Source organism: Pseudorca crassidens, chromosome 3, assembly GCF_039906515.1.
Source record: "Pseudorca crassidens isolate mPseCra1 chromosome 3, mPseCra1.hap1, whole genome shotgun sequence".
Classification (NCBI taxonomy): domain Eukaryota; kingdom Metazoa; phylum Chordata; class Mammalia; order Artiodactyla; family Delphinidae; genus Pseudorca; species Pseudorca crassidens.
In genome coordinates, this window is record NC_090298.1 from 70,956,129 (window position 1) to 70,981,103 (window position 24,975).

General features: G+C 40.0%; 1 protein-coding gene across 13 annotated transcripts in view; it reads right to left on the bottom strand.

Moving 5' to 3' along the window:
- Positions 1–24,975, bottom strand: part of MEF2C (myocyte enhancer factor 2C) — a 169,640-nt gene that overhangs the window by 37,604 nt on the left and 107,061 nt on the right. For 10 of the 13 annotated variants that reach the window (XM_067731204.1, XM_067731201.1, XM_067731197.1 and 7 more), the window contains one exon: positions 5,431–5,574. In XM_067731204.1, coding sequence (XP_067587305.1) covers positions 5,431–5,574 — 144 coding nt within the window. Of the gene's footprint in view, positions 1–5,233; positions 5,372–5,430; positions 5,575–24,975 lie in introns of all 13 variants that reach the window. The other 3 variants (XM_067731205.1, XM_067731203.1, XM_067731206.1) reach the window with 2 other exon arrangements.

Here is a 24,975-nt window from a genome sequence, read left to right on the forward strand (position 1 = left end):
TTGAATATTTTTATTCAAAGAAGAATGTTTAGGAAGATACTATATTAACATAAAAAAGTACAAACTTACAACTTACTGTATATTATTTTCTGAGCAGACACTATACTATAATTCACATACATGATAAGACTCAACCATTTCAACATCCCTTCACTATAAATATAATCCTTCCTTTTTAAATTGGTGAGATTAAGTAAGTGGCCCAAGGTCATCTAACTGGTGACTGAGCCTATTGGTTTTGCTACTAAATCACCATGCAACACAGTATATGTTTTTGGATAGAAATAAAATATTTCAGTCAGAAATTATACTGTGAGGTGAGTATGGGCTGCATATTAGTAGCTTATTATTTATGAACCACAAACATAATGAATTAATTGGATTCTCACGGAACGTGGCTGAATGTCCACGGTGGGGTACATGCTTATGCCCACTGATGCCAGGGTGTGACGGAGGGCTTGGGGAAAAATACACCCTAAAGACTCCTATCATTCATATTTACTCAGATTTGGTATTTTAAAGCTTTCTTTTGGTTACAAATGTTTTAATCCATATTCACTATTACTACTTATAAATGTTTACCTGGGAACCTAAGGATCTGCTGTAAAACTACTTCTCCCCTGAATATTCTACAGAATATCGATTGTGTCTCAGTAGAGAGCAAAGCCAATACCTCCCTCCTCCCCCATGCTATGTCCACATCCAAAATAAACAGGATGATTCATAATCATTTAATAAATTCTGAACCAGTCTACTAACCAATTTAGTGAAAGCCTCCCTACTCCTTTCTTCCTCTGACCATCATCCCCAAGAGTTACTCAGTTTCCAGAATTCTGGACTGTAAACAATTTGATGAGAGTTATTATAAAACTCTCTTGTGATTGGCTAAACAGAAGTCAGATATAATTCTGATATCAGAGCATACTTCAAAAATTCACAATTCATAAAATACGGTAACATCTGTTGCATTCTATCTTTTGCTTTGTTTCCTTATCTGTATCAGGAACTGGCTAAATAATTTAAAAATCAAATTATAAGCTTAAATACGACCATAGTAAGGTGTTTCAGGGAATGAGGAAGAACATCAGCCTTTGTATCAGAAATCTCAGCTGCAGTCCAGGTGGTGTAATAAAAAGCAACTTAAGCAGGCAAGTCATTTACTCTCCCTCGAACTCATGTGGGACCTGAAGTGGCTGCATCCATAAAAGAGACCAACCAGCTCTAGATGCTTTAGGAAATGCCAAGGCTATAATAATATACCCATGCCTATCAGAAATTGGCATTTTTCTTTTTCTTCTTGACTTTTCAAAATTAAGGAACTTAAAAGCACCTAAATTTTTAAAATTTTTGTCTAAAAAGTGAAAGCCAAAAAGTCATTTAAAAACTCCAAACTTGCAAAGATTTCAGGGCCGGGTTTCAAATTTTAGAACCCTCAAGATAGGAAGGAAGAAGGAATTTGGGGTGATTAAAATGCTATAGGTAGGACTGGCTGTATAATTTGCAGGGCTCAGGGCAAAATGAAAATGTGGGGCGCTTGTTAAAAAATTACTAAGAATTTCAAGATGGTGACAGCAGAGGATTTAACCAAGTGTGGCCCTAGGATAGCAGGGCCCTGCGTAACTGCACAGGGCCACACCCATGACACTGGCACTGGCTTTTTCATATAGGCATGAGAGCTAAACAGCTTCTAGTTTCTATCCCTGAACAAATTGATCATGGTTGCCAAAGTGAGTCATCGTGGTCAAGAAAGGTATCAACTCTTATACAAACCCCATGATTTTCCCAAACTTACCACAAGGAAAAGTCCAATAAAATATTTTTAATAAAATATTTTTACTTAATAGGCCCTCTTTCATTCAATGTGAATGACTGAACTGAATCCCTTTTTTGGGCCACTACTGACACCCTAAACTTTTTTTTTTTTGGCGGTACGCGGGCCTCTCACTGTTGTGGCCTCTCCCGTCACAGAGCACAGGCTCAGCGGCCATGGCTCACGGGCCCAGCCGCTGCGCGGCACGTGGGATCCTCCCGGACCGGGGCACGAACCTGCGTCCCCTGCATTGGCAGGCGGACCCCCAACCACTGCGCCACCAGGGAAGCCCACCCTTAACTTTTGATCAACCATTACCAGGCTGCTGAGAACTAGCAGAGAAAAGCAGCACACAATGCTGATGACTAGTGACTACCGTGTGCTGGTATCCAAGTCCCCTCCAGCTGCCCCACGACTCTGGCCTGTGCTCACTACCCCCTCCATCCCCAGTTCCTCACAATATCTACACCCACGTCACTCTCTCCCAAGCCCCTGCTCCCCCATCTCATTAGCTATAGAAGCTGAATTCAGTATAAAAACAGAGGTCATTAGGTGGTCACCCCCTCAATTTCCCTCTCCCACCTACCACCCTGACTACATCTGCAAATCCTTCCCGTTCCCATCCCGGCCCCCTTCCCTTCCTTGAGAAGCTTTGCCATTTTATCCCCATTGCACCTACACGTCCCATCTTTTCCTTCCTTCAAGCGTTCCTCCTCTACATATAAATCATCTCAAGTGCTTTTCCTTTTAACGCCCTCCTTGATCCTAGTTACAGTATTATTTCTCTCTCTTCATAGCCCATTATTTGAAGAAAATGCATCCATACTGTCTATTTCCACTTCCTCCTGGTCTCTCTCAACCAGTCCTGCATTTGCCCCTCCTTCCCTCAGCCCATTTCCTAATTCCTGGTTCCTCAAATGGAGCTGTTTTTCCTCACTGTGAAGCCCAGCATGAACCATGGCAAACCCCACATGAGGAAATGCTGGTCAACATGATTCCAAACCATCCATGAATTATTTCATGTAATTGAGGAATAAGGGCGTAAATTAGATTATACTGACAGGTGACTGCAATATTAAACTTTTCTATTTTAAAAGGGAAACTCTTCAACCTGGGTCTTTGAAATAGAAAAACAGTCTTGTAATGTTTTTAAAGAGGTAGTGACACTCTCTCCGTACAAAGGGCAGAGTGTCCTTGCCCTGCTGTAAATGTTTTAGCAGCTGTGGAAACTTTCAACAAAATTTACTTCCAGCAACTGAAAGCGATGTGCGAAAACTGGGCTTTTCTTCGTGGAGACTGAAGCACTTACTGAAGAAACGACGACTGGGAGGCACAGCCTGGAGCTGTGTGGCTCCTTCTCACAGCTCTGCCTGGAAACTCTAATGTGGTTTTCCATCCCCTGCTGCACATCACTGCACCTCTTAAGAAATCATGTATCCTGATTTTGAACTCTTTACACGACAGGATGAAATATGGTGAAGGAATCCAGGTAGGCATTACACCTCTTTCCCCCTAGAGCATGGGAGAAATGATCCAATGTGCAAACACGGGCGTTCTCCCAGAACTTTGGAGGTTAAAGCTCCACACACACATGGAGAGTGACTACCAGTCTTACATACACCACCCTTTCCCTCACTGTGCTGGGGGTTCCTCCTGAGACACCTAACGTGCTTCACCTTAACATCTTACATTCACAAATCTGCCCGGCAGCTCTAAACTAGTGTATTATATCGTGGGAGAAACTCAGGCCATCAGAACTAAAAAGTGGCCCAAAGGAGCTGTTTCTTTCCTCCTTCTGGGCAAGATAGAATCCCAATAGACTTCATTTAAGAATCCTGGGTATAGGGCTTCCCTGGTGGCGCAGTGGTTGGGGCTCCGCCTGCCGACGCAGGGGATGCGGGTTCGTGCCCTGGTCTGGGAGGGTCCCGCATGCCACGGAGCAGCTGGGCCCATGGGCCGTGGCCGCTGGGACTGCACGTCCGGAGCCTGTGCTCTGCCATGGGAGAGGCCATGGCAGTGAGAGACCCGCATACCACAAAAAAAAAAAAAAAAAAAAAGAATTCTGGGTATAACAAGTATGCATTGCTGCATCTGATAGGAAATGTTTCATTTGACCAAGTGCCCACTGTGGAAATGCTGTATGTAGTACTTGGTTTTATGAAAACCTTTAAGAATTCACAGCAGTTAGCTTTCCTTCATGATACAGTGTATTAATAATTCTGATTCAATAAAAGATTTCCTGTTGACATTATTTCATTTAACAAATGAAGCAGGCATATACTTATGAGGACATGAAGTTTAATATGCATACATTTTATAAATAAGTTTTAAAGTATTCAATTTAATCCAGGACAGGTTAGCACCTACTATGTGTAAAGCATTAATTTATCTTGTGAGTGCCGTTGTGGATTTGGCCTGGAGCTTTTGTCCCCAGATATCTGCACTGAGGCCTGTTTTCCCTGCAGTCTCTCTCAATCCTCAGGTTTAGGCTGTTTCCCTAACTTACAAAAAATGTACTTTTTTGAGAAAGGGATTAATTATCTACTGAGGAGCTTGTCTACAATGACAGTTGGGACACTAACAGAAAGTTACTCAGAAAGCATGTGAACCTCGAGTTGCATCACTTTATGTCACAAAATGAACACCACTTGACTGATGACAGAATAGAACAAAAGGTATGTACTCTCCCCCTCTACATATGGGCAAACAAAATAATACATGCAGAGTTATTTCTCTTAAATATCTGGCAAGGCACAAGATTGATTGTTAGGAATTTTTTGACTTGGTTAAGACAAAATTTAGCCAAATGTTAAAGCGTGGAAAATGTTGGTATAGGCAAAGCGAATATTCTGACAAAGCTTTAAAATCACCCCATCACACAAACACGTTGAAATCTTACCATTAGGTTGTCATGCAGTCTGTTTCTCTGCAGCGAGCATTAGCTTTAACCCTTCAGTGCTGCTGCTGAATTTCATATTTAGGGAGAGGGCTGAAGCTTCATTCAGGAATAAGCTTGTACTTGGGGGATGAGTGTCAGTTTACACAAGAGAACTGCAGTTTCACTCGTGCATCTTTGCAGTCAATCCTCGCTCAGAAGGAGACTGTAGTGTTTGACGAGTGCCTGGTGATCTGTGCGGACTGTGTGTTTAAGAGATTATGTAAATTCAGTGTGTGTCACACAGATCTTTCTCTTCCTCCTGTGAACTTGCTCCCTCCGAATGAACTTCCTGATGGCGCATCTTTTAGATGACAAAATTTCAGCAACCCTTAGGGTCTGCTTTCTAAGCGACTGCCCTTGGGATGAGATGCCTGTTTTCTGGGTTTGACTTGGCAGTGTCTCTTAGAGAAAGCCCTCACTGAAAGGGTTAAGGTATGTTACTGCAGCAGCTATCAGCAGACCAGCCATCTACCTTTGGTACTTACAGGAATTTTATGGCTCTTGATCATATTATCAAATTCTTCATTAATTTTTTTGTATTTTTCTTCAGTGCGTGGGGTGAGTGCATAAGAGGAGTCGGGATCGGGGCTTTCACAGCCTTTGTTTTCTTTCTTGTTCAAGGCCTGCCAGGTTCAGAGAAATATCAAGAGTAAAAAAAATGAAGGGTGTTTTGAGTACTTACACACAATCTTTGCCTGCTGATCATTAGATCAATATCTTCGTTAATTTTCCTGTACTTGTCCTCAGACTCAGGGCTGTGACCTACTGAATCGTCTGCATCAGGATCTGGGCTGTCACAGCCATTAAGGCCCTTCTTTCTCAACGTCTGAAATACATAATTTGGAAAGTTCAAACCTAGACAAAGGCTGTAAAAGACATTCAGGGTGTCACAGACGTTCAAGCTTGCCAGTATTTTAGGTTATTACATGTGCTATATTACATTAGGGTAAAGAAAAACCGTAGAAAGACACCATGAGTCATTTCGACAGTGCACTCATTACTACTTAAAAAAAAAAAAGTAAAAGGGAAATATTCCTTCTGAAACCAAATTCAACGAACAAAGATGGTATGAGGATTGAAGTTTCATGATCTGGAATTCATATGTGCTCCAAACATCTAGTGACAGATGATCACAGAACACAAATAAGGGGGCAAATTGCAACACTATTTTCCCACAGAAAAATTAGAAGTTAGGACATTACGCAATGATTTCAGAAAACGTGATCATGACAAAAGCAGAAATAGTGGCAACAGATCCTTAGTTTGAGTTTAACATAATGGTTGGCACTAGAAGTGTCCTGCCACCCCTTTGGGTGTGCACTTGACCGCAAAAGGTGGTAGGAGAACCCAGCTCACATTCTCACGAAGTACCCATTAAGAATGTTCAGACCCTGTGATCATAAGGTGAATCACCTTTGTTTAGTCTGGTTAGAGTTCTATATGTGTGAAAACCTGTATTGAAATTGATAATACTGAGAAGTTGTCTGCCTAAACAGAGGCTGGAAAGAAAAGGCAACAGAGCTGAGCTTAGGGCTTCATTATCATGACCTGAGTAAGGAAGCCAAAGAACACTGCAGAGAGGTAACCAAGTCAGTAACTACTGAAGTAGCAAAAGTTCCTCCTGGCTGCAGCTGAGGAGGGTCACCCTGAGACTGCCTCCTGACACATGAAAGTGAAAAGTCAGTGCCTCTTCCCGAACCTCCTGTCTCCTGAATGTATGTCTTGGTCTAGTTTCAGCTGTCACAGAAGGATAAATACTCATGTGTAACACTGTAACGGGAAAAGTATGAGTCAGGAGTTTGACTTTCTTTTTTTCTTCTTTTTAAAATTGATGGTTGTCAACTTAGTTGGACACGATCCTATTTACAGAGATAGTTACGTTTTTAGAAATTATAAAACTTCTGATTAATCAATCACACAGCTTGCCATGTGAACTTTTAATAGACTAGCAACATTTCTGAATGTTCCTGGTACTACCAAATCGTTTATAAAGAGCTGTGTACCTAAGCGTCTCTTATCAATGGAAAGTTCAGCAGAGCTCATCTTTATTAAAGACCGAAATCACGTACAAATAAAGCAAGAGCTGTGACATCAAGCTAAGAACTCAAAGCTGAGATAACACTCCATTTTTAATTCACTCAATTGGGGAAAACAAATAAAACGGCATGAGTTAAAAAGGGGGTGTCGGTCTTAAAAATTTAAACTCCTTGGCTCTTACTGATGTGTAACAAATGTAACATTTTAAAAATTTGTTTCTGAGGCACTAAAGATTTTCAGTTCAAATCAAACTGAGACCATTTTGACTATGTCTATGATACACTGTGGCTCTGTAAATATTTATTAATGTTACAGTGATATAATATAACAAATAAACATATGGTTACAGCTTATTATGTGGTACAATGTTTGAATATTAAAATGAATATTTTGACACACGGCGATAAAATATACATTTACAATCTTGGGGAATTTATAACTGGTGGGGCCACCTGGCCCCCTATCATGGATCTACAGCTATCATTTTTCACCCAGAATAAGTACTCCTAGAGGGTTCCTACAATAATACTATAGAGGATGTCACAATACGTTAGAATAACAATTTTATTTGCTAACTTAATTTCCTATATTTTAAACTCTTTTGTTAGCATTATCTCAATCACAAAAGCATTCTTCCGGGTGATGACTATTTGTATTATGATGTGGTTCTGCTTTGATCTCCACATATCCTTGAGCTTTTAAGAATAATTTCTGAGTGTCTTGCATCATACTCCACGAATTCTTCATAAAAATTCACTTATGCAGAAAAAAATATGTAAGATCAAGAACATATTATCTGATATGTTTTCAGAATTTATCTACTGATATTTCTCTAGGGCATGTTAAGAATATTCTTATATAAACCCCTCATTTAAGGTCTTATCTGGTATAACATTAATTTACAGTCTTATCTAGACAGTAGATTTTTCAATGTGCACCCGAATCTTTTATCCAATAAATCTTCTTGTGAAAACTATAGTTGTTTTGATGTGCAGATTTTTGACAACAGAACGCAAGGGTTAGGAGAGGTCTATCAACTGTCATTACAATCCATCTGGCACGTACATGTGTGCTAAATATTCTTACAAAGCTTTCAGGGCTAGATATTGTGTGTGGTTTATAAAAATTGAAACATCAATTATACTTTATTGAAAGAGCTCCACAAATATTAACTCATTATCTCTCACAAATCTTCCATGAAGATTTCAGGAAACCTTATGCTGGGTCTCAGGCCAGCATGGCCCAGCACAACGGCCCAAGGCTCCCGCCTCCTGCCAGGCCACTGTGTGGTCCCTTGCCCCTGCCTAGGCTTTCCCACACTTGTGAAGTGCAAAGTGAGAGATGTGGAATAGACCTCTCCCACGCATATGTAACTACAGCGGTGGACTGAACACTGAAATAAATTAGGTAGAATTGAAAAAAAAATTAGGGTGTGGGAAAATTGTAAGTATAAAAATATGGCTAAAATGTTGATAGTTCTTAGATGTCAAGTTTTAGACCAAGTGGGAATGCTTGTTGTTCAATAAAACATTTCTCAGTTTATAGGTTAAAAAATGAATTAGATCGATAGCTCCTTTATACCTAAAGACTTATATAAACTATTACATAAACAAAGCAAGTGGCATGAGGTCACAAAGGAAATCTCAGTGATGGGAATAAGAGGGAAAGAGTGGCTCATTTTCTCCCAGTAAATTCTTCTCATATCTGACTACATCATCCTACAATGAATATCACCACTATTTAAGTAATGAAATATCTCTACCATTTAAAGGCACTTATAGTCTTATTTCAAGTTATATTGTGTTATTTAAAAGAGGAGCATTTTGAGAAATACAAACACAAAACCCAAGAGCATATTGAGCTCTAAATTCCCATAATCACATAACCAGAACATTGAAAAAACTGTTCAAAAATATTACTCTCAGCTGAGAGCTTGTAGAACACATTTCTGCTAAGTACAGATTATTACAGTGGAATTATAAAGCTCTGAAAATGGAAGTAATGGCACAAACTTTACCATAGTTTGAATGTGGAACCATAAGACTAATCTTATCTTTATTATATTAAAAATCTACAGCTGTTTAATTATGACAAAAGAATCAGTATTAGATTCAGCCAAGTCTGTCTTTATCACAGTAATAAATAGCTGATATTAACTAAAGGGATTACTAAATGGATAAATAAGCATTATTCCCTACGGCCTTTTTCTAGTAAAATCAAAATCTCTGTCACTGGCCTTTGAAAGATTCTCTGATCTTTTATAAATGTTACTGGTCAGGTAATGTAGGCACTTAAATCATTATTCTTTCACAGGGGCTAGAAGTCCTGGATGTATATATTTTAAGCGTCTCTCAGCTGACTATGTTTTGAGAGATTTATTCTGTATGTCAAGATAAGGCAAGACATCTACTGAAACCACCAACTTCCCTTGCTTCATATCTAAAGAAACTCTTCCCTCAGAGAACTCTGTAAATCTGGAGTCAGCATTCCATGTGAGAGTGACACTTGTGGGGTAGATCATTGATTGCAGAGGCTTCTGGGATGTTTTCACAAGGCAGAGACTGTCATGCAGTGAGCTGAGAACAGCCTTTTCTGAGAGAAGTAATTAGATTGACAGAAGGTGACATACTCCAAACAATAAATGGGAAAAGGAGTGCAGACAGGTAATCCAAAAACCACGTGGAATCTCCCCTCCCAGACATGTGGACATATGGACACTGCATTATTACATTTGTTCATTGGGAAAACTTGAAATACATATAAACTGACAAAGATAGGTGACAGGTGCCTCAAAAATTCTAATGAAATACATGTAGGGAACAGATTCTATTTCATTACTAAAAGGAATATAAATGAAAAAGAATGCCACATGGAGCTCTCATATCTTGTCTTAGACATTATGTTATCAACTAGAAAATCCCTTCTGTATACAGTGGTTAAAACTGGCTTCCCCTTCCTAATTTATTTCTTGTTAGTAGAAAAGAAATATCTAGTTATTGGCTTTTTTCAATGTATGAAGACTATAATATTTTATGTTGATGCTATTTAAGTAAAATTTAGCTTCTTTCAGAGACCCACCATCACAGATTAAAAGCTTCCAATCATTCAATTTATTTCCATGTCTGCAGTCTTAGTTCTCAAGAATATATTATTTCCATCATCTTCCTTTTTCTGTGCCTCCCCATTTCACAGCGGAAATTTCAAATCCCCTTGTGAAAAAACCCAAAATACTCTTACTAATTTTTGTTAAAATTCAAATAATCACCCTTTCTTGCACAGTTAGCATTACCCTTCAAAGGGCTGATGTATCAAGAACACATGCAGGAACTGTTATTATAAGTTGAGTGAATGTCCTGTTCACACAAAAGCCAAGAAAAAAAAGACATCAACTTAGGAAAAATGGCTTCCTTTCTCTGATATTAAATCATTTTTGTGCTTGTCTATCACAGCTTTATGAAGATAAGTGTCTGCTCTTCACAAGCTGAATAATCTTTAGAAAGCAGTGAATCCACACAGGCACAGGAGGTGCAGTTGAAATGGAGACTGCCCTTCACTGAACTTTCTAAGTGCATTTCACAAATACCCCCCCACCCTGGTACTGACACTCACAACACTGCTCCTTCCAGGCCCTTCAGTATCTGTGGAGTGGATGCCACCCTAGGACTGTGCTCAATGACTTACTTCATTTAAAACACATTCAGCAAATTATTACCGAGAACCTACTATATACCAGACACTGTTTTGTGTATCTGTAGAGAAGCAGGCAATACAAATTCAAACTAAAAGCTCTGACCTGACCTATAATATTGTATGTTTTTTGGTGATTTCTAGCACAGATTACTTAGGCTGGGGGAAGATCAGGGGCCAAGAAATTCCTCCACAAGTTTTCATAATCAAAACTGTAAGCATTGTCTATATTCTTTCCTTGTTCCATCGTTCTTCTTTGTTCTTAATATAGAAATGAAAAGGCACATTAAAATACTATGAATTTAGTAAATCAGTAGGTAGACTTTAATTAGACAAGCAAATCATAGCTAGCATAGAGTATGCAAAAATTAAATATTATCCTAAATTATCCATTTGTGGTGAAAATTTTCATAAGAAATCAAAAACATAAACCTTAACAATACTACATTTCTCTAGGTTATTAATGTTCATTCTAACCAGATATTAACTCCTACTCGGGTAAGGCTGGGGAGAGCTGGAGAGTGTCACTGTTTTGTTTCTGTTCCTTTCCTCAAAAGACAATCTTCAAATTGGACTTGAAATTTTTTCCACTGAATAAATACTGGAAATCAAAGACTGATTGAAGACTTGAAGACTTTTAATGTATAGACGTAAAGAAATATCCAGGGCTTCCCTGGTGGTACAGTGGTTGAGAGTCCGCCTGCCGATGCAGGGGACACGGGTTCGTGCCCCGGTCCGGGAAGATCCCACATGCCGCAGAGCGACTAGGCCCGTGAGCCATGGCCGCTGAGCCTGCGCGTCCAGAGCCTGTGCTCCGCAATGGGAGAGGCCGCAACAGTGGGAGGCCCGTGTACCGCAAAAAAAAAAAAAAAAGAAATATCCAGCCACTCCCCCTAATGGCCACAAATTCTTTCATATAAGTATTTAGAGGGTGATAGTTCCTAGAATTACTGATACTCTAATACTGGATGAGACCACCAAGGACCATCTGGGTCTTCCCCATGCCTTCCAGAGGGAGGATAATGCTGCACAAGCGCTGGCCTTTCATATCTCATGCCCTTGCTCAAGCCAGGCTCTCCTACTGGAATGACCCCACCAGTATCTGTTCCCTGCATGCAGACAGTCCTCCTCCAAGGGAGAGCTGACACATCCTCTCCTCTCAGTAGACTTCTCTGATCACCAGGACTGAATTAATTGCTCCATAATTCATGCACTCATTTATTGTATACATTTTTCTACTAGAGCTTCTTTTTTTTTTTTTTTTTTTTTTTTTTTTGCGGTACGCGGGCCTCTCACTGTTGTGGCCTCTCCCGTTGCGGAGCACAGGCTCCGGATGCGCAGGCTCAGCGGCCATGGCTCACGGGCCTAGTCGCTCTGCGGCATGTGGGATCTTCCCAGACTGGGGCACGAACCCATGTCCCCTGCATCGGCAGGCGGACTCTCAACCACTGCGCCACCAGGGAAGCCCTCTATTAGAGCTTTTATCGCAAATTATTGTTTATGTGTTCGTCTCCATTGCTAAATCGCTAGGTAATTAAAGCAACTTCCTTTATTCACTTTTGAAGCTGCAATATAGAACAGAGCCTGACACACTAGGTGCTCAGTAAATGCTTGCTGAATGAACAGAACACACATTCCGCTTCAGTGACACTGCACGCAGAGGTTTTGCGACTGGACAGAGGCTATTTGGCTGGCTGAAGGTGAAAATGGTACTGGGATCTAGACCTCTTGACACATATTACTAAGTGCTACTATGTCAGGTGTTGTCTGGGGTCCTCTGGATGTTAAGAATGCTTTTTCTGAATATATGATCAAGATAATTTGTTTACATGTTTTTCTCTTCCCATGAGTGAGCTCCTGGAGGTTAGGCATTGTTTACTAGTCATCTTGTATCACGAGGACTTAGCACAGGGCCTGCCATGAGGTAGAAGCTTAATAAATGTTTGCAGTATTAATGACAGACTGAATGGATGGATGAACAAAACAGGAAGAAATGCTAGAGGGAGAAAGTGTAGTCTCAGTGTAGGAGTTTTGCAACTGCAATTTTCTTTTTTCACATTTTGTATTATTATTTCACACTGTTAAAAGTCAGTTATTATTTTAGTCTTTTTAAGTAACTGTTACAAAGTGACTGTTTTCCAAAATGTACCGTTTTAAACTTAGAAAGCAATGCAGTAGAGGCATAATGTGTACTAGGAATGAAATTGATCATAACTTATCAGGAGATTTATATCATTAAATACTTAAAATCTGGTGTTTTGGTCTACATATGGAATGTCAGAAAAACTGAGCATTCAGCATTCTTTAAGGGAGAAAAGCCATTAGTATATCATCTCAGTGATGAAATGGGTAGCAGGAAAAAGGGGTACACAATTCAGCACAGAAGGAGAAAAAAGGGAGTGGTATTTTAGGCAGCATGTATAAGGTTAGAAAAGGAAAAGCAGAAAGCTTAAAGAAAGGAATACAGGGAAACTTTTGGGAATGTGAGTCAGATACTATAAATTTGAAATGAGTATGTTTCAAAATTCTTGGGCAAAGTTCATTTTTTTCCCCATTCCTGGATCCTGGTCGCCTGTTCCACTGTTCTCTCTGGCTTTGACATTGGTCTTATTCTGGGCCAATCTTAGCCTGGAGGATTCATGGAAAATCAGGGTGATGCTAGGGCCAAGCAAATGATTCAGGCTTCCTCAGGATAGGTCAGTGGTTTCACGTTTTTATTAAGGTTTCTTCCACCACACCTCTTTTGGAACCTGGACAGGCATGCATCAAGGAGGCTGGCCTAGAACAGGACTGAGATGGGGAAGTGTGGCATGAAATGTCTCCTGACATTTTGAGTCCAGGAGAGATCTGAAGTGAAATATGAAACAGGGAACGTTTTAATATACAATGACTGAAATGCATGCTAAAATATGCAGGTAATCCTAATAATCTCTATAAAGCAGGCTAAGAAAATAAAGGCTGGAATACAAAACAAAAATCTGAGATATAAAGGATCAAACTGTAGATGAGTTTGAAAAATGGATGATGTTAGTGATTTCTTAAATAAGGAAGGAAAAGATAGGCAGAATTATAAATTAAACAAAGGTTGAGACAGGAAGGAGAGGAGCAAATGAACAAAGACCAGGAAGCAGGATTTTTGAAAGTACAAAATATGAATGCAATTCATCTACTAACCTTTCTGGACTATGGCACTTTACTTGCAAATAGGTTACAGGGATAACAAAGCAGATATTGGGGCACTGATTCTTTAAAAATAACATGTTGAAGCGTAATTTATAAACCATTAATGACTTATTTTAACAAAAGAAGATGTATATGTTATCTTGAGTAATGACAGTAAGGTCAAATCATTATTTTTGTTTCCCTGTAGCTCTTATCTAGTTGTAAATGCCTTTTTATTCAAGTTGGGCCAGTGCGTGATTAGTCATTTGAAAAGGGAGTAGCCTTCACTGCCTTATTTATCAGTCAGCTCAGGATTATACTTAGTCATCATACTTCCTCATTTCTGTAGGATTCCCCTGATCTCTGCTACATCATTGATTTTCCCATTTATATTTTTGATTCCATCCTCTCCTTTCACCCATTCCCCTCCCAACTTTCCTTTCCTAGGAAACATCACAACTTAGTTGCTGGAGCTGGAGACCCAGAAATCACCCGAGACTCCACCATCTCTTGACTCAACCATCATTGTTTTTCTACTTGGTCTCCCATCCTTAGTCTGTTTGTCCCCTGACCCCCACTTCCCAGTTAATCATTCTTCCTTCTTTTGGCAGGGTCTTATTAAAATGCAAATCTAACTGTATCACTGTTCTCCTTATAAACCATGGTGGCTTCCAACAGCCTCACCCACTAGTTTTCACAGCAAGCCCTCCGCCTGCCTTTCCGACACTATTTCCCCTCTTCTCCCCCAGCGCTCTAGGTTTTTTCAAGGGGGAACTTCTCACCACTTCCCAAGTTAGGTAGCCCCTTTAATAACACTGTTTCGATATGTATCATTTATTCTTGTCTGGAATATCCTTCTTTACTCCTCTCTGCTACACAAACCACAGTCATCCTAGGACATCTATTACCTAAGGCATCACTCACTCTGTGAAGCTTCTTTCTAGAAGCTTAGAGACTCCCTTCTCTGTACCCCTAGAATCCTTACCTTTTTGTGTTTTAAATAATATGTGGTGCTTTATATTGTTATTTATCTTTTAACATGTCTGCTTCACCACCTGACAGTGAGTTCTGTTAGGGCTGGATATTTCTGGCTCCTGACAGAGGGTCTGATTAATATATGTGGGCTCAATATATGTTCTCAGTAACTGTTCATCGGATGAATGAATAAGCAAACAAATTTGACAGTCATACTTTCTAACGGTGACAGACTAACTGAAATGAGTTGGGTGGTCTCCTCAGGTGACAGTGTTTTTTATTTTAATAAGATCGGTAAGTCAAAATTCAAGGAGCATGAGTTCTGGTAGGTTAAAGCAATCTCTGTAATTACTTCATGACTGTGGCACAGGATATCCCTGTGGAGAATAGAGGGAACAGTGGAGGTAACATAGAATACTGTATACGGGACACAAAGGGTTGGGATCCTTTGTGTTTAGAATTGCTGAGTCCTGGGAACCACGGGCTGATTCTTTCCATGCTCTCAAGTCTTTTGTGGCTATTGGTGCTCTAAGTTACCACCAGGAGGACATACACACAGTAAGAACCAAAAATACCGCAAGAGGTGCTTTTGTGCATTCCCTTCTCTGTTTCTAGGTTTTCCCTCAGAAACAAGGGCACTACCTTTGATGTAAGTTTAAGAATCTTTGTTAGTTGGGATCTATAGTTTATCGCTAGCTTATCAGAAAAGAAGAGTGCTCTGTGTACACTCATAAAAGGCAACACAAAATAAAATAACACAAAATAAAACGATTTGAGGTTGACAACTGACTGACTCAAGTCCTGACAATTTTGATCACACCTGAGAATGGTACCTGAGATAGCCAAATCTCACTTCTGAGACAGCCAGCCACTCCCAGATGAAGGTTAAGTTGCTTCCTTTCCTAATACCTCTCGCCCACCCTGAGCCTCTGCCAGGCTGAAGAGAGGTAAAGAGCTCCAGTGGGCTTGGCCCTGGCCCACTCTCTCCTGAGATGGCCCTTGGCCTGAGAGGGAAACCCTCTCTTTGTCATTCATTCTTACTGTTGTAGTTGCCATGTCTTAGGTCACAGGCCAGCCCAACATGCACCATTAACAGACTTTAGCCTGAGATATCACTGAAAATACTTTACCGAGTTTTTTTTTTTTTTTTTTTCTGTACCTCAATTTATTGAATGATGGGGAGAGAGATTTTCAAGGACCAATTCTGGATTGTGAACACAGATTTTATTTATGGTTTCCTCACCTTCCTCCCCATGATACCTGACATTCAAACTTTTTTCCTAATTGATTTCTCTCTCTCCCCAATAAACTAGCCTGCTCTCCAATGAGTGGCAATAAGCCATTCTCTATTGACACTTCTCAAGAGAAAAGTTTTGATTTTGGTTATTCTATAGTGATTGGGCAGCAACGATAGGAAAGGGCCTCTTACACTCCAGCTCCCCAGTCAGTATACCGTGTGAAGAAGAGCCTAAATACCAATTCTGAGGGTTTTGCCTGGATCTGTAATATGCCAAATGGAAGACTAGTATTGACAACTGTGTTAGCACACGTTGCTCAGTGCCTATACTGCTCTGATATGTCAACATGAGGTATCAGGACTGCAGAGCATTGTATGAGAACAATATACGAGTCACAGCTACTGTGGCTGCCAGGGGAGGGAAGAGTCTCAAATGTGTTAGAACACACCCCCATGAGAGCAGAAACTTTTTTTTTCACCTCTGTATCCACAAACAACTTGAATGTGCTCAGCACATGGATAAGACCCAGTAAATATTGTTGTTAATAAAAGAATAATGGAATCCTAGGCTGCAGCATCAGAGGTTCTTATTTAAGATGGAACCACGATGGGATCTGAAAACACACAGGGAGCAGTTGCTAGGTCTGTACTCAGGGCGTAGGCTGCTTTCACCCCTACCAACCACTCTCTCTAATTCCACCTATGAATTTAAATTATAAACGGAAAGAATCATGAACTAGAGAGTTAATGGAATTAATATGTCTCTCTTTTATGCTTCCTCAGAATTTTGCAATTAATATTTATTTTATAATGTTGCTCTCTGTAGTCTTGTTTTATTTTATTTTCTAGATTATAAGATTTCTGTAGACAGGAAGTGTCTCCTGAGCGCTTTCTGTTTATCCTTGGCAACAAGCGCAGTAGACAGTAGAACGTTGCAAGAAATTGGTTAACTCTTTTGGACGGGCGTCATACACGGGAATACCTCTAAGGAGAGCCTGGTGATATATAATAAGGAGGCTCAGAACGATTAAGCAAAAGCTAGTGGGGACCCAAGCTTTTCCTTTAACACTGAACCTTCTCTCTCTCCATTCAACATTAGCAATGTTTGTGAGGTCTGTCAAAGGCTAGCAACCTTGGTCTCTAGCCTTACTCTTATGACTTGCCTCTTTCAATGTAGAATCCCCTGGAACTTGGTTAATACGGTATTAATATTTTCATTTTATTGGCTAATATACTGGAAAACTTTCTGCTTAACAGAGAGTGCCCAAAATATCATATGGGTGGGATGGTCACTGGTCAGGGACTGGGCCAGCTACACCAGTGGCTGGAAGGACACCACGGGACTTCATCAGTCTTGGTGTGTGGACAGCAAAGCAGGATGTACCCCCAAGCAAACAACAGGCTAGCACTGGCAGCCGGAAGTCAAGATGCAGGGAAGAAAGGCTCCTTATAGGTTCCAAGGGTTGTCCTGGAAGTAAGGTAGTTGTGCTGGATGTTAGGTTTGCACGATGTTATCAACTGGTCAGGGAACAAATCTCTACCTGTCACACTCACATTAGACATTAAGAAAGTCCCTCAGACTAAACCTCCAAATGCACAGCAGTACAGTACACTTAACAATGCTCCCTCCTTTCTTTTCTGCAAATAAGTTTATTTTGGTTTATACCTCTTATCTCTCTCACCACATTAAAAACTACTGTGGTGGGGCTTCCCTGGTGGTACAGCGGTTGAGAGTCCGCCTGCCGTTGCAGGGGACATGGGTTCGTGCCCCGGTCTGGGAAGATCCCACATGCCGTGGAGCGGCTGGGCCCGTGAGCCATGGCCGCTGAGCCTGCGCATCCGGAGCCTGCGCTCCGCAATGGGAGAGGCCATGGCAGTGAGAGGCCCACATACCGCCAAAAAAAAAAAAAAAAAAAAAAAAAAACTACTGTGGGGAAGGAAAGGGTCTAATCTATTTATCTTCTATAGCTGTTATGTCACTATCACAAACATAACATGTGGATTGGTAACAAGTGGTGGACTTTACATTCAATTACCTTGGGTAGGTGTCCAATGAAAAAAGTTTGTTAAAACTGTACTTCTTAGTAATCAAGGAGCATCAGATAAATAAAAGGTGCTTAAAAGTGCTTCAAAATCCTCAGGCAGTTGCTCAGTTCTAGCCCTTTTAAGGCTTTTGTTGTATTTACAAAACACACTGCTATCATTCTAGTCGTGGTCTTTATTTAACTAACCCGCCCTGCAGTCTCAATGTGGTTCCCTCTGTGCGGTCACTATGCGCCTGCCTCAGTGTCCACACAAGACTGGGCTCCTGGAGGGCAGGGCTGCGCCTTTATCTGGGAATCCCTAGGACCAATCAGAGCACCTGGCACCTAGAATTTCATAAATTAATATGAATTTTGAGTTCATTAGTCAAAAGGCCTCTCTATTCGCTTTCCTAACAATATAATTATTTCCAGATGGTACCAGAAAAATAACCAGAGCATCTATGGGACAGACATCAAGAATGCCAGTAGCATTTCAAAGTCAGGACTCTTTATTCAACTTTCCACAGGGACTTGCCCTCTAGTTTCCTGGCTCTGTTGTTATTGGGGGTTGCTATCTCCTTGACTCACATTGTAGTTCCTGCTATTTTATAGTTTTGATGTGAAGGGTCCTTTCTCATTAGTGTAGACAATTATGAATTGAAGGTAATAATTAGAAATAAATAGGCCACAGGCCATCTACAAATGGATTCTGAAAATACCCAAGATACATTCCATTATGGCAAACTAGGATCTTCCCTTCTGCATTAAATATTTACAAATAAGATAAAATTCATAAGAAATGTCTTAGAAAGCCTAGTATTATTATCAAGTGCTGATCAAGGCCTACATACGCTGTCACCTTATTATTTTATGTGCAAATTTAAATTTTTGTAAATTTATGTGTCTAAATTAAATGACCTAGTAATTAAAATCAAACTCATTTCAATTCACTTTGTTTATGCTATGAATGTTATCTATATATGAATCTGTGGGCCCAGAACCTTGGACCAACTGGTAGTTCATAAAGTCACATTTCCCATGATGTCATACATTACACAGATAAGTAACATTCTTAGCTTTTGTATTCGGTCACCTTGCATTTCACAAGATGCTACAAAAGCTAGAGAGAGTATTGACAAATGAAAATCGGAAAGGCAAGGAGAGTAAATATTTAAGGCAAGTAATGACAAGAATGAAGGAGAGAAAGAGAGGATAAATAGGAGATAGATAGAAAATACACAGTGGGAAAAGAGGGAGGGAGGGAATGAAAATGAGTGAAAGAGACAAGCTAAAGGTGTTGTGAAAGAGAGAGGGAAAAAGTAATCAAGTGAGCACATCAAGTGATCCCCCTTGGTATGTAAGCTGGCCTCTCCTGGTATGCGGGCTCAGCACTTTATGATCTAACATAAAGCTTTATCACGGGCCATCGGCCAGTTTACTCATCCTGATACCCACCCCTGGCAGCGGCTCAGCACCTGTTGTCTAACTCAGTGAGGCCAAGTGGCAGCTGCCGGCCTCACAGACTGCTCTGTCCTCTGGCCCCAGATGGCCTTCTCTGATGAGTCTGTGTGGCCTTGGGCTCCAGGCCCCTGTGGCGGTAGCTGCTTGCTTTTGTAGCCAGGATGGCTTTAATAACTTCAGGCATTATCACTGGAAATATACTGCAGCCTGATTTTTAAGTTTGGTATTTCAACTTCCGTAACTTATGAATTCTCAGTGATTTTGTTAGTTCAGTGGTGAACTAAGATTTTTCATCTGTGCAGTAATTTCTTCCATATTATTCATTAGGTGATTATAAAAACAACATTTCCTCTTCTATGGCGCAAAGAGGAAATTAAACCAGTCTTCCCGCACTATCAAAATATTAATTTTCGCCTTAACTGAATCTGGTCCTCAGTAATAACACCTACCATTTATTGAGCACATACTGTATGCCAGGGACTGAGCCTGTAGCTTGGCATGGATCTTTTTTTAATCCTCACAGCCACTCCTCCACTATGACTGTCATTCTACAGATGAAGAAAAAGAAGGGCGAAGTGGTTCCAGAACTTGCTGAAGTCCACCAAGCTAGTTAGTGGTAGAAGCAACTTAACCAACTCATGTCCAAGCTCCAGAATTAGCTCTCTTAGCTATCTCACTATTCCGCCTCTGCAAATTCGCCCCATTATAAAGACTGCCTAAATTATACCTATGTGTCCTTTGAACACTTACTCTCAGGCGAAATTGGTTAATGTTTGACAAATCTTATTTTTCCCTAAAGGGATACATTTGTAATCGAATTCATTTTCTGATGAATGAGCTTATCTAAAACGTTTTCCCTGTTGTGCTATTGGAATATCCACTGCAGAGAGGGGAAGGCCCCTTCAATAATATTTTGGATGCAGCTACCTAATGAAAATGAAGGGGAGATTGTTGAAAACCTAAGGAAAGAAAGGTGACTTAATTTTTTCAACTCCTATATTTTTAAGATGAGGAAGGAAGTCCTTTGCAATAACGTTTTGGCTGTATCTACCTGGGTGAAGTGTAGGTTTGCTGCAATTATTAAAACAATACTTTGCAGGAAAAAGTTTCTGTTCCTAAGGAAAAAAGGTTGCTTTATATTTTTTGGTGCATATATTCTTTAGATTCACGCTCTAACTGCTCAGCCCTTCCCTTCAATTTGCTTGAGTAGATAAGTGATGCAAGGCTGGTAACTATGAGATGACATTGTTGCAGGGTTGAAGGGGGGTAGGTTGGGGAAAAGAGAAGAAATGCATGTTTTTATGGAGAAACTATTGTTTCTCTCTGGGCAGAGCTACAGGATCAAGGAGAGATCTGTATGCATTATAAAAATTCTTCTTTTAAAACATGGGTACATAAGCTCTTTCCTTTCCTTTGTTTTCAAAATGATACTGATAACCCTGTTACTTTATAGGCCGGATGGGAGGAAAAGTAAAAGGAACGACTGTAAGAGTTCCCAATTTTTTCCAGCAGTTACAGGAAGACAGAGCAAGAAGTGAGATCTCCTTAAGTGAAAATTTCCCAGTCGCAAGGAAAAGGGGAAAACTGCAGGAGAATTTCAAGAACCACAAGACTTGGGTTTTGCATCTTGTCAGAAAATCCTCACTGTTAGTAAAAGCCTGGGGAAGGGCTGGCACGGACCTGACTCAGCAGAGAAATGCCACCCACAGTCACCCACTCTGCTTCCGCAGTGGCTTAGCTGCCCTGTTTTCTCTGGAGGATTCCCCAGCCAGGCCAACACACACAAGTCTCTCAGATGGGAAACTGGACTTTTTGAAAATTGAAATTAAACAAAGTTGCATAACATTTAAAAGAAGTTTACAATTATGATACGTGGCTTTTTACACAGGCTTAAAGTCAATTTTCTGTTGAATAAATAATATTAACCACATATTAACCACCTAATGGTTTAAAAATGCCTCAAACAGCCATCACCATCATTCTGAATAGAATCCCACTTCTTTTTAAAGTCCACTGTTAAAAGATGAGGGGAAACAGTATCATTAAAAGAGGAAGCAAAACACTGTCCAAAATCTGTTTCCATAAGGTAATGCACATAATTGACTAATGGTCAGAGGAATCCAATCTATACCGAGATGAGGTATGAAGTCAAAGCAGATGTCTGGGAGAAGTTAGGAAGCCCCCCTACCCCAAATGATTACATTACTCCATTGCTGAAGCTAAAGGGACAGATAGAAATCAATGAAAGTTTTGTTGATCTGACATAGGAACTGGTACACAGGAAGATGGAAGTTATATATCTGAGTTCATCTGCTAGAAAACATGCACTGCACGTGTGTGTGTGTGTGTGTGTGTGTGTCTGTGTATGCACTATACCATGAAGCTAAGAATTTTGAAAAGATCTTCAGAATCATTTCTGGGTAGATGTATTTCTGCATAGCTGTTTTAATCTTTTTCCCCTAGAAGGAAATATTTCACTTTCATAATTTAAATTCCACAATAGTTAGGTTGTTTTATTTTAGGATGTTTGCAAACTGAATGACGGTGTCTAATGGAAAACAAATTTCTTTCCCTAATCATAATGTAACAAATAGTTTGCTATCATATAATTTACTATATTTTTCTCTGATATAAATAAAATATCTCATGTTTGTAGGAACTCAATCATGGAAAGCACTAAAATGTTTCCTCATTTCTTCGAATGTTGATCAGCATGTGCTCTGGCCTCAGTAACCAGATATCAGGGGCAGAGTTCAGAACTATAAACTTGTTGCACCTCCTATAGGTAATATTAGGGCTCTGATGGTTGTCTTTCCTGAAATCACAATTCATCTCTGCTAGGTCTTCAGAGTGCAAAATAGGTGTGGTTCAGAGGAGAGTGTCAAACAAACATCAGAAACAATATCCTTTCCCCAGTAGCAATATACATTGTGGGTATGTGACTGGAATATTTAAAACACCTGTTCACTTGGAACTAAGCCAAATGTGTAATGCTTCAGAGTGCTTGGCTCACTTCCAAGAGCATGTATTGTTACTGCCATCAAAATACTGAGGGAGTCAGGGCAAAGATACAAGCTAGAAATGATGTAAGAGAGATATATTTTATTGCTAACAGTATCATCATAATAAACACTGTTGGCTGGCTAGTATTTTAATGAAATCAATTATTTGTTTTTGCATCAGAAAAGAAACTAGTAGTGTAGGGTCCTCTTGTCTTAGCTTTGCTAATTTCTTTCATTGCCTTAAAACCTCAATCAAGCTCACCCCCTCATGCCCTCCCACCCCCCAACCCCCCTTCTCTCTTTTCACTCTGTTCTTCCCTGGATACATAGTAGTTCAAAAGAAACACCAGGAAATAAATTCTATCCTAACTCTATTTACCAGAGTTCACCAACGGAACTTGGGCAAGCCCCTCTATCTGACAGGGTTCCACCTATTTCTTTCAATTGTTTTGGCTTTAGTTAATAGAGTTACTTGTGACTCCTAGCTTTTCCCTTTCTCTTCCTTTTCCCTAGTTTTAAAATCTGTATAGTGAAGATCTTATCTCTGAAGAATTTCATGACTTTATTACACAAGTATTATATGTAACAATTTACAAAGTGTGACATTTTGTTTGAATGTAATCACAAGATATACTGAAGAGTCAACGTCCAAGGTATGAATGTGTGTGTGTGTGTGTGTGTGAGAGAGAGAGAGAGAGAGAAGGAGAGAAAGAGAGAAAGAGAGACAGAGAGAGTAGAAAGTTAGAAAATACTGCCTACATTTACACATGCAGGAGGAAGGAGCAGCAAGAAAGGAAATAACATGTTTATGGGCATCATGCGCCCAACATGTGCTAATGGCTATATATGTAACTTATATAAGCTAATTCTTATAAAAAAGCCAAAAGCAAGATTTGCTATCCCTGTTTTACTGCTTACGAAGCTAAACTTCAGCAGAGATTAAGAAACTTGCCCAAGAGAATGGAGTTTATGAAAGTGGGAGAAACCCGCTTGTCTGACTCTCTAGAACTTGCATCTGTTCCTTTTCCCACACCATGCACTGTCTTACAGACCATACTGGAAAAGAATATACGAAAAAAGAATGTCTCTATGTGTATAACCGAGTCACTTTGCTGTACAGCAGAGATTGGCACAGCATTGTAAATCAACTATGTTTCAGTAAAAACAACAACAACAAAAAGGCTGGACTTTTAGATTATAGATGTGAAAGTGTAAGGATAGAGTTTTTACATTTGGCAGGATTGTATCCAGAATCCTGACCTGTTTATGTGGTCATTCAAAGTGCACATACTTCATTAGGAAATTCAAAATTTATAGATTTTGATTTCTTCTTCAGTTTAATCTAGAGAAACTTATATAGTTTAAATACACCTGCTGAGGTCTCTATAATTTGCTCCTTTGAGACACTACAGCTGACATATCATCTTCAGTCAGAGAAATCCATGTGCATGTTATCAGCGCAAACTGAAATTACATGCGTATTTCAAAAACAACTTTTTAATATTATAATCATAGATGTTTTTAGGATGACATAAATGGCTTAAATATTTAAGTATAATGAAAAGTTTTAGGCTTTGTAGCATGTACACATACACATGTTACTTATAAAAATTAAAATGTTTTGGCACATCTACGTTTTACAATTATATTGCTTCTATCTATTTACATTTTCCAGTAGAATCTTCCTCAAGAATTGGCTGTCATTATGCTATTCTACTGCTTGAGACCATACAGTATCATTCTCATACCTCCCGTATTGCACCTAATTCTGCACCAGACATTTACCTGTGATTTACCTGTTTCCTCCTCTTCCTCATTTCCCTTGCCAGTTTTCTTACTGCTGCTTCTGTACGTGAACCTTCTATTCTTTTTTTTTTGTTTTTTTTTTTTGCGGTACACGGGCCTCTCACTGCCGTGGCCCCTCCTATTGAGGAGCACAGGCTCCGGACGCGCAGGCTCATCGGCCATGGCTCACGGGCCCAGCGGCTCCGCGGCATGTGGGATCTTCCCGGACCGGGGCACGAACCCGTGTCCCCTGCATCGGCAGGCGGACTCTCAACCACTGCGCTACCAGGGAAGCCCTAACTTTCTATTCTTATCAAACCAATATTTTTCATGCCCTTGCTCCTTTCTTCCTGTGGATCTTTGCATAATTGGTCTTTTGAGAGGTTTGCCCCCATCCTCTTCATCAATTCATAACCACCGTTCTGCACTTGACTTGTTTGTGCCTAAAAGTGACTACCTATCATGGCCATCTTCCCTGACTTTTAAAATATTCTACTTCCTATAGTTATTACTTGATTACAAGGTATCATCATCATAAACCTTACTATGTGCCAGACCCTGTTCCAAGCATTTAAAAAATGTTCAATCATTTAATTGTCATAATAACTATGTACTAGGTACTATTATTAAACCCCATTTACAAATGGGGAAATTAAGACGAAGAGTGCCTAAGTGACTTGCCCAGGGATATACAACCGGTAAGCAGTGGAGAGGGATAAGAACTTAGGCAGTTTAGCTCCAGTTTGCGAACTGATTGACGCTCCCAAACACTACGTTATATGCTGCCCCCCGCCCCAATATCTCATAATGCCTGTTATGTTGTTTTGTCTGGTTGATTCACATGTGTATTTTCTACC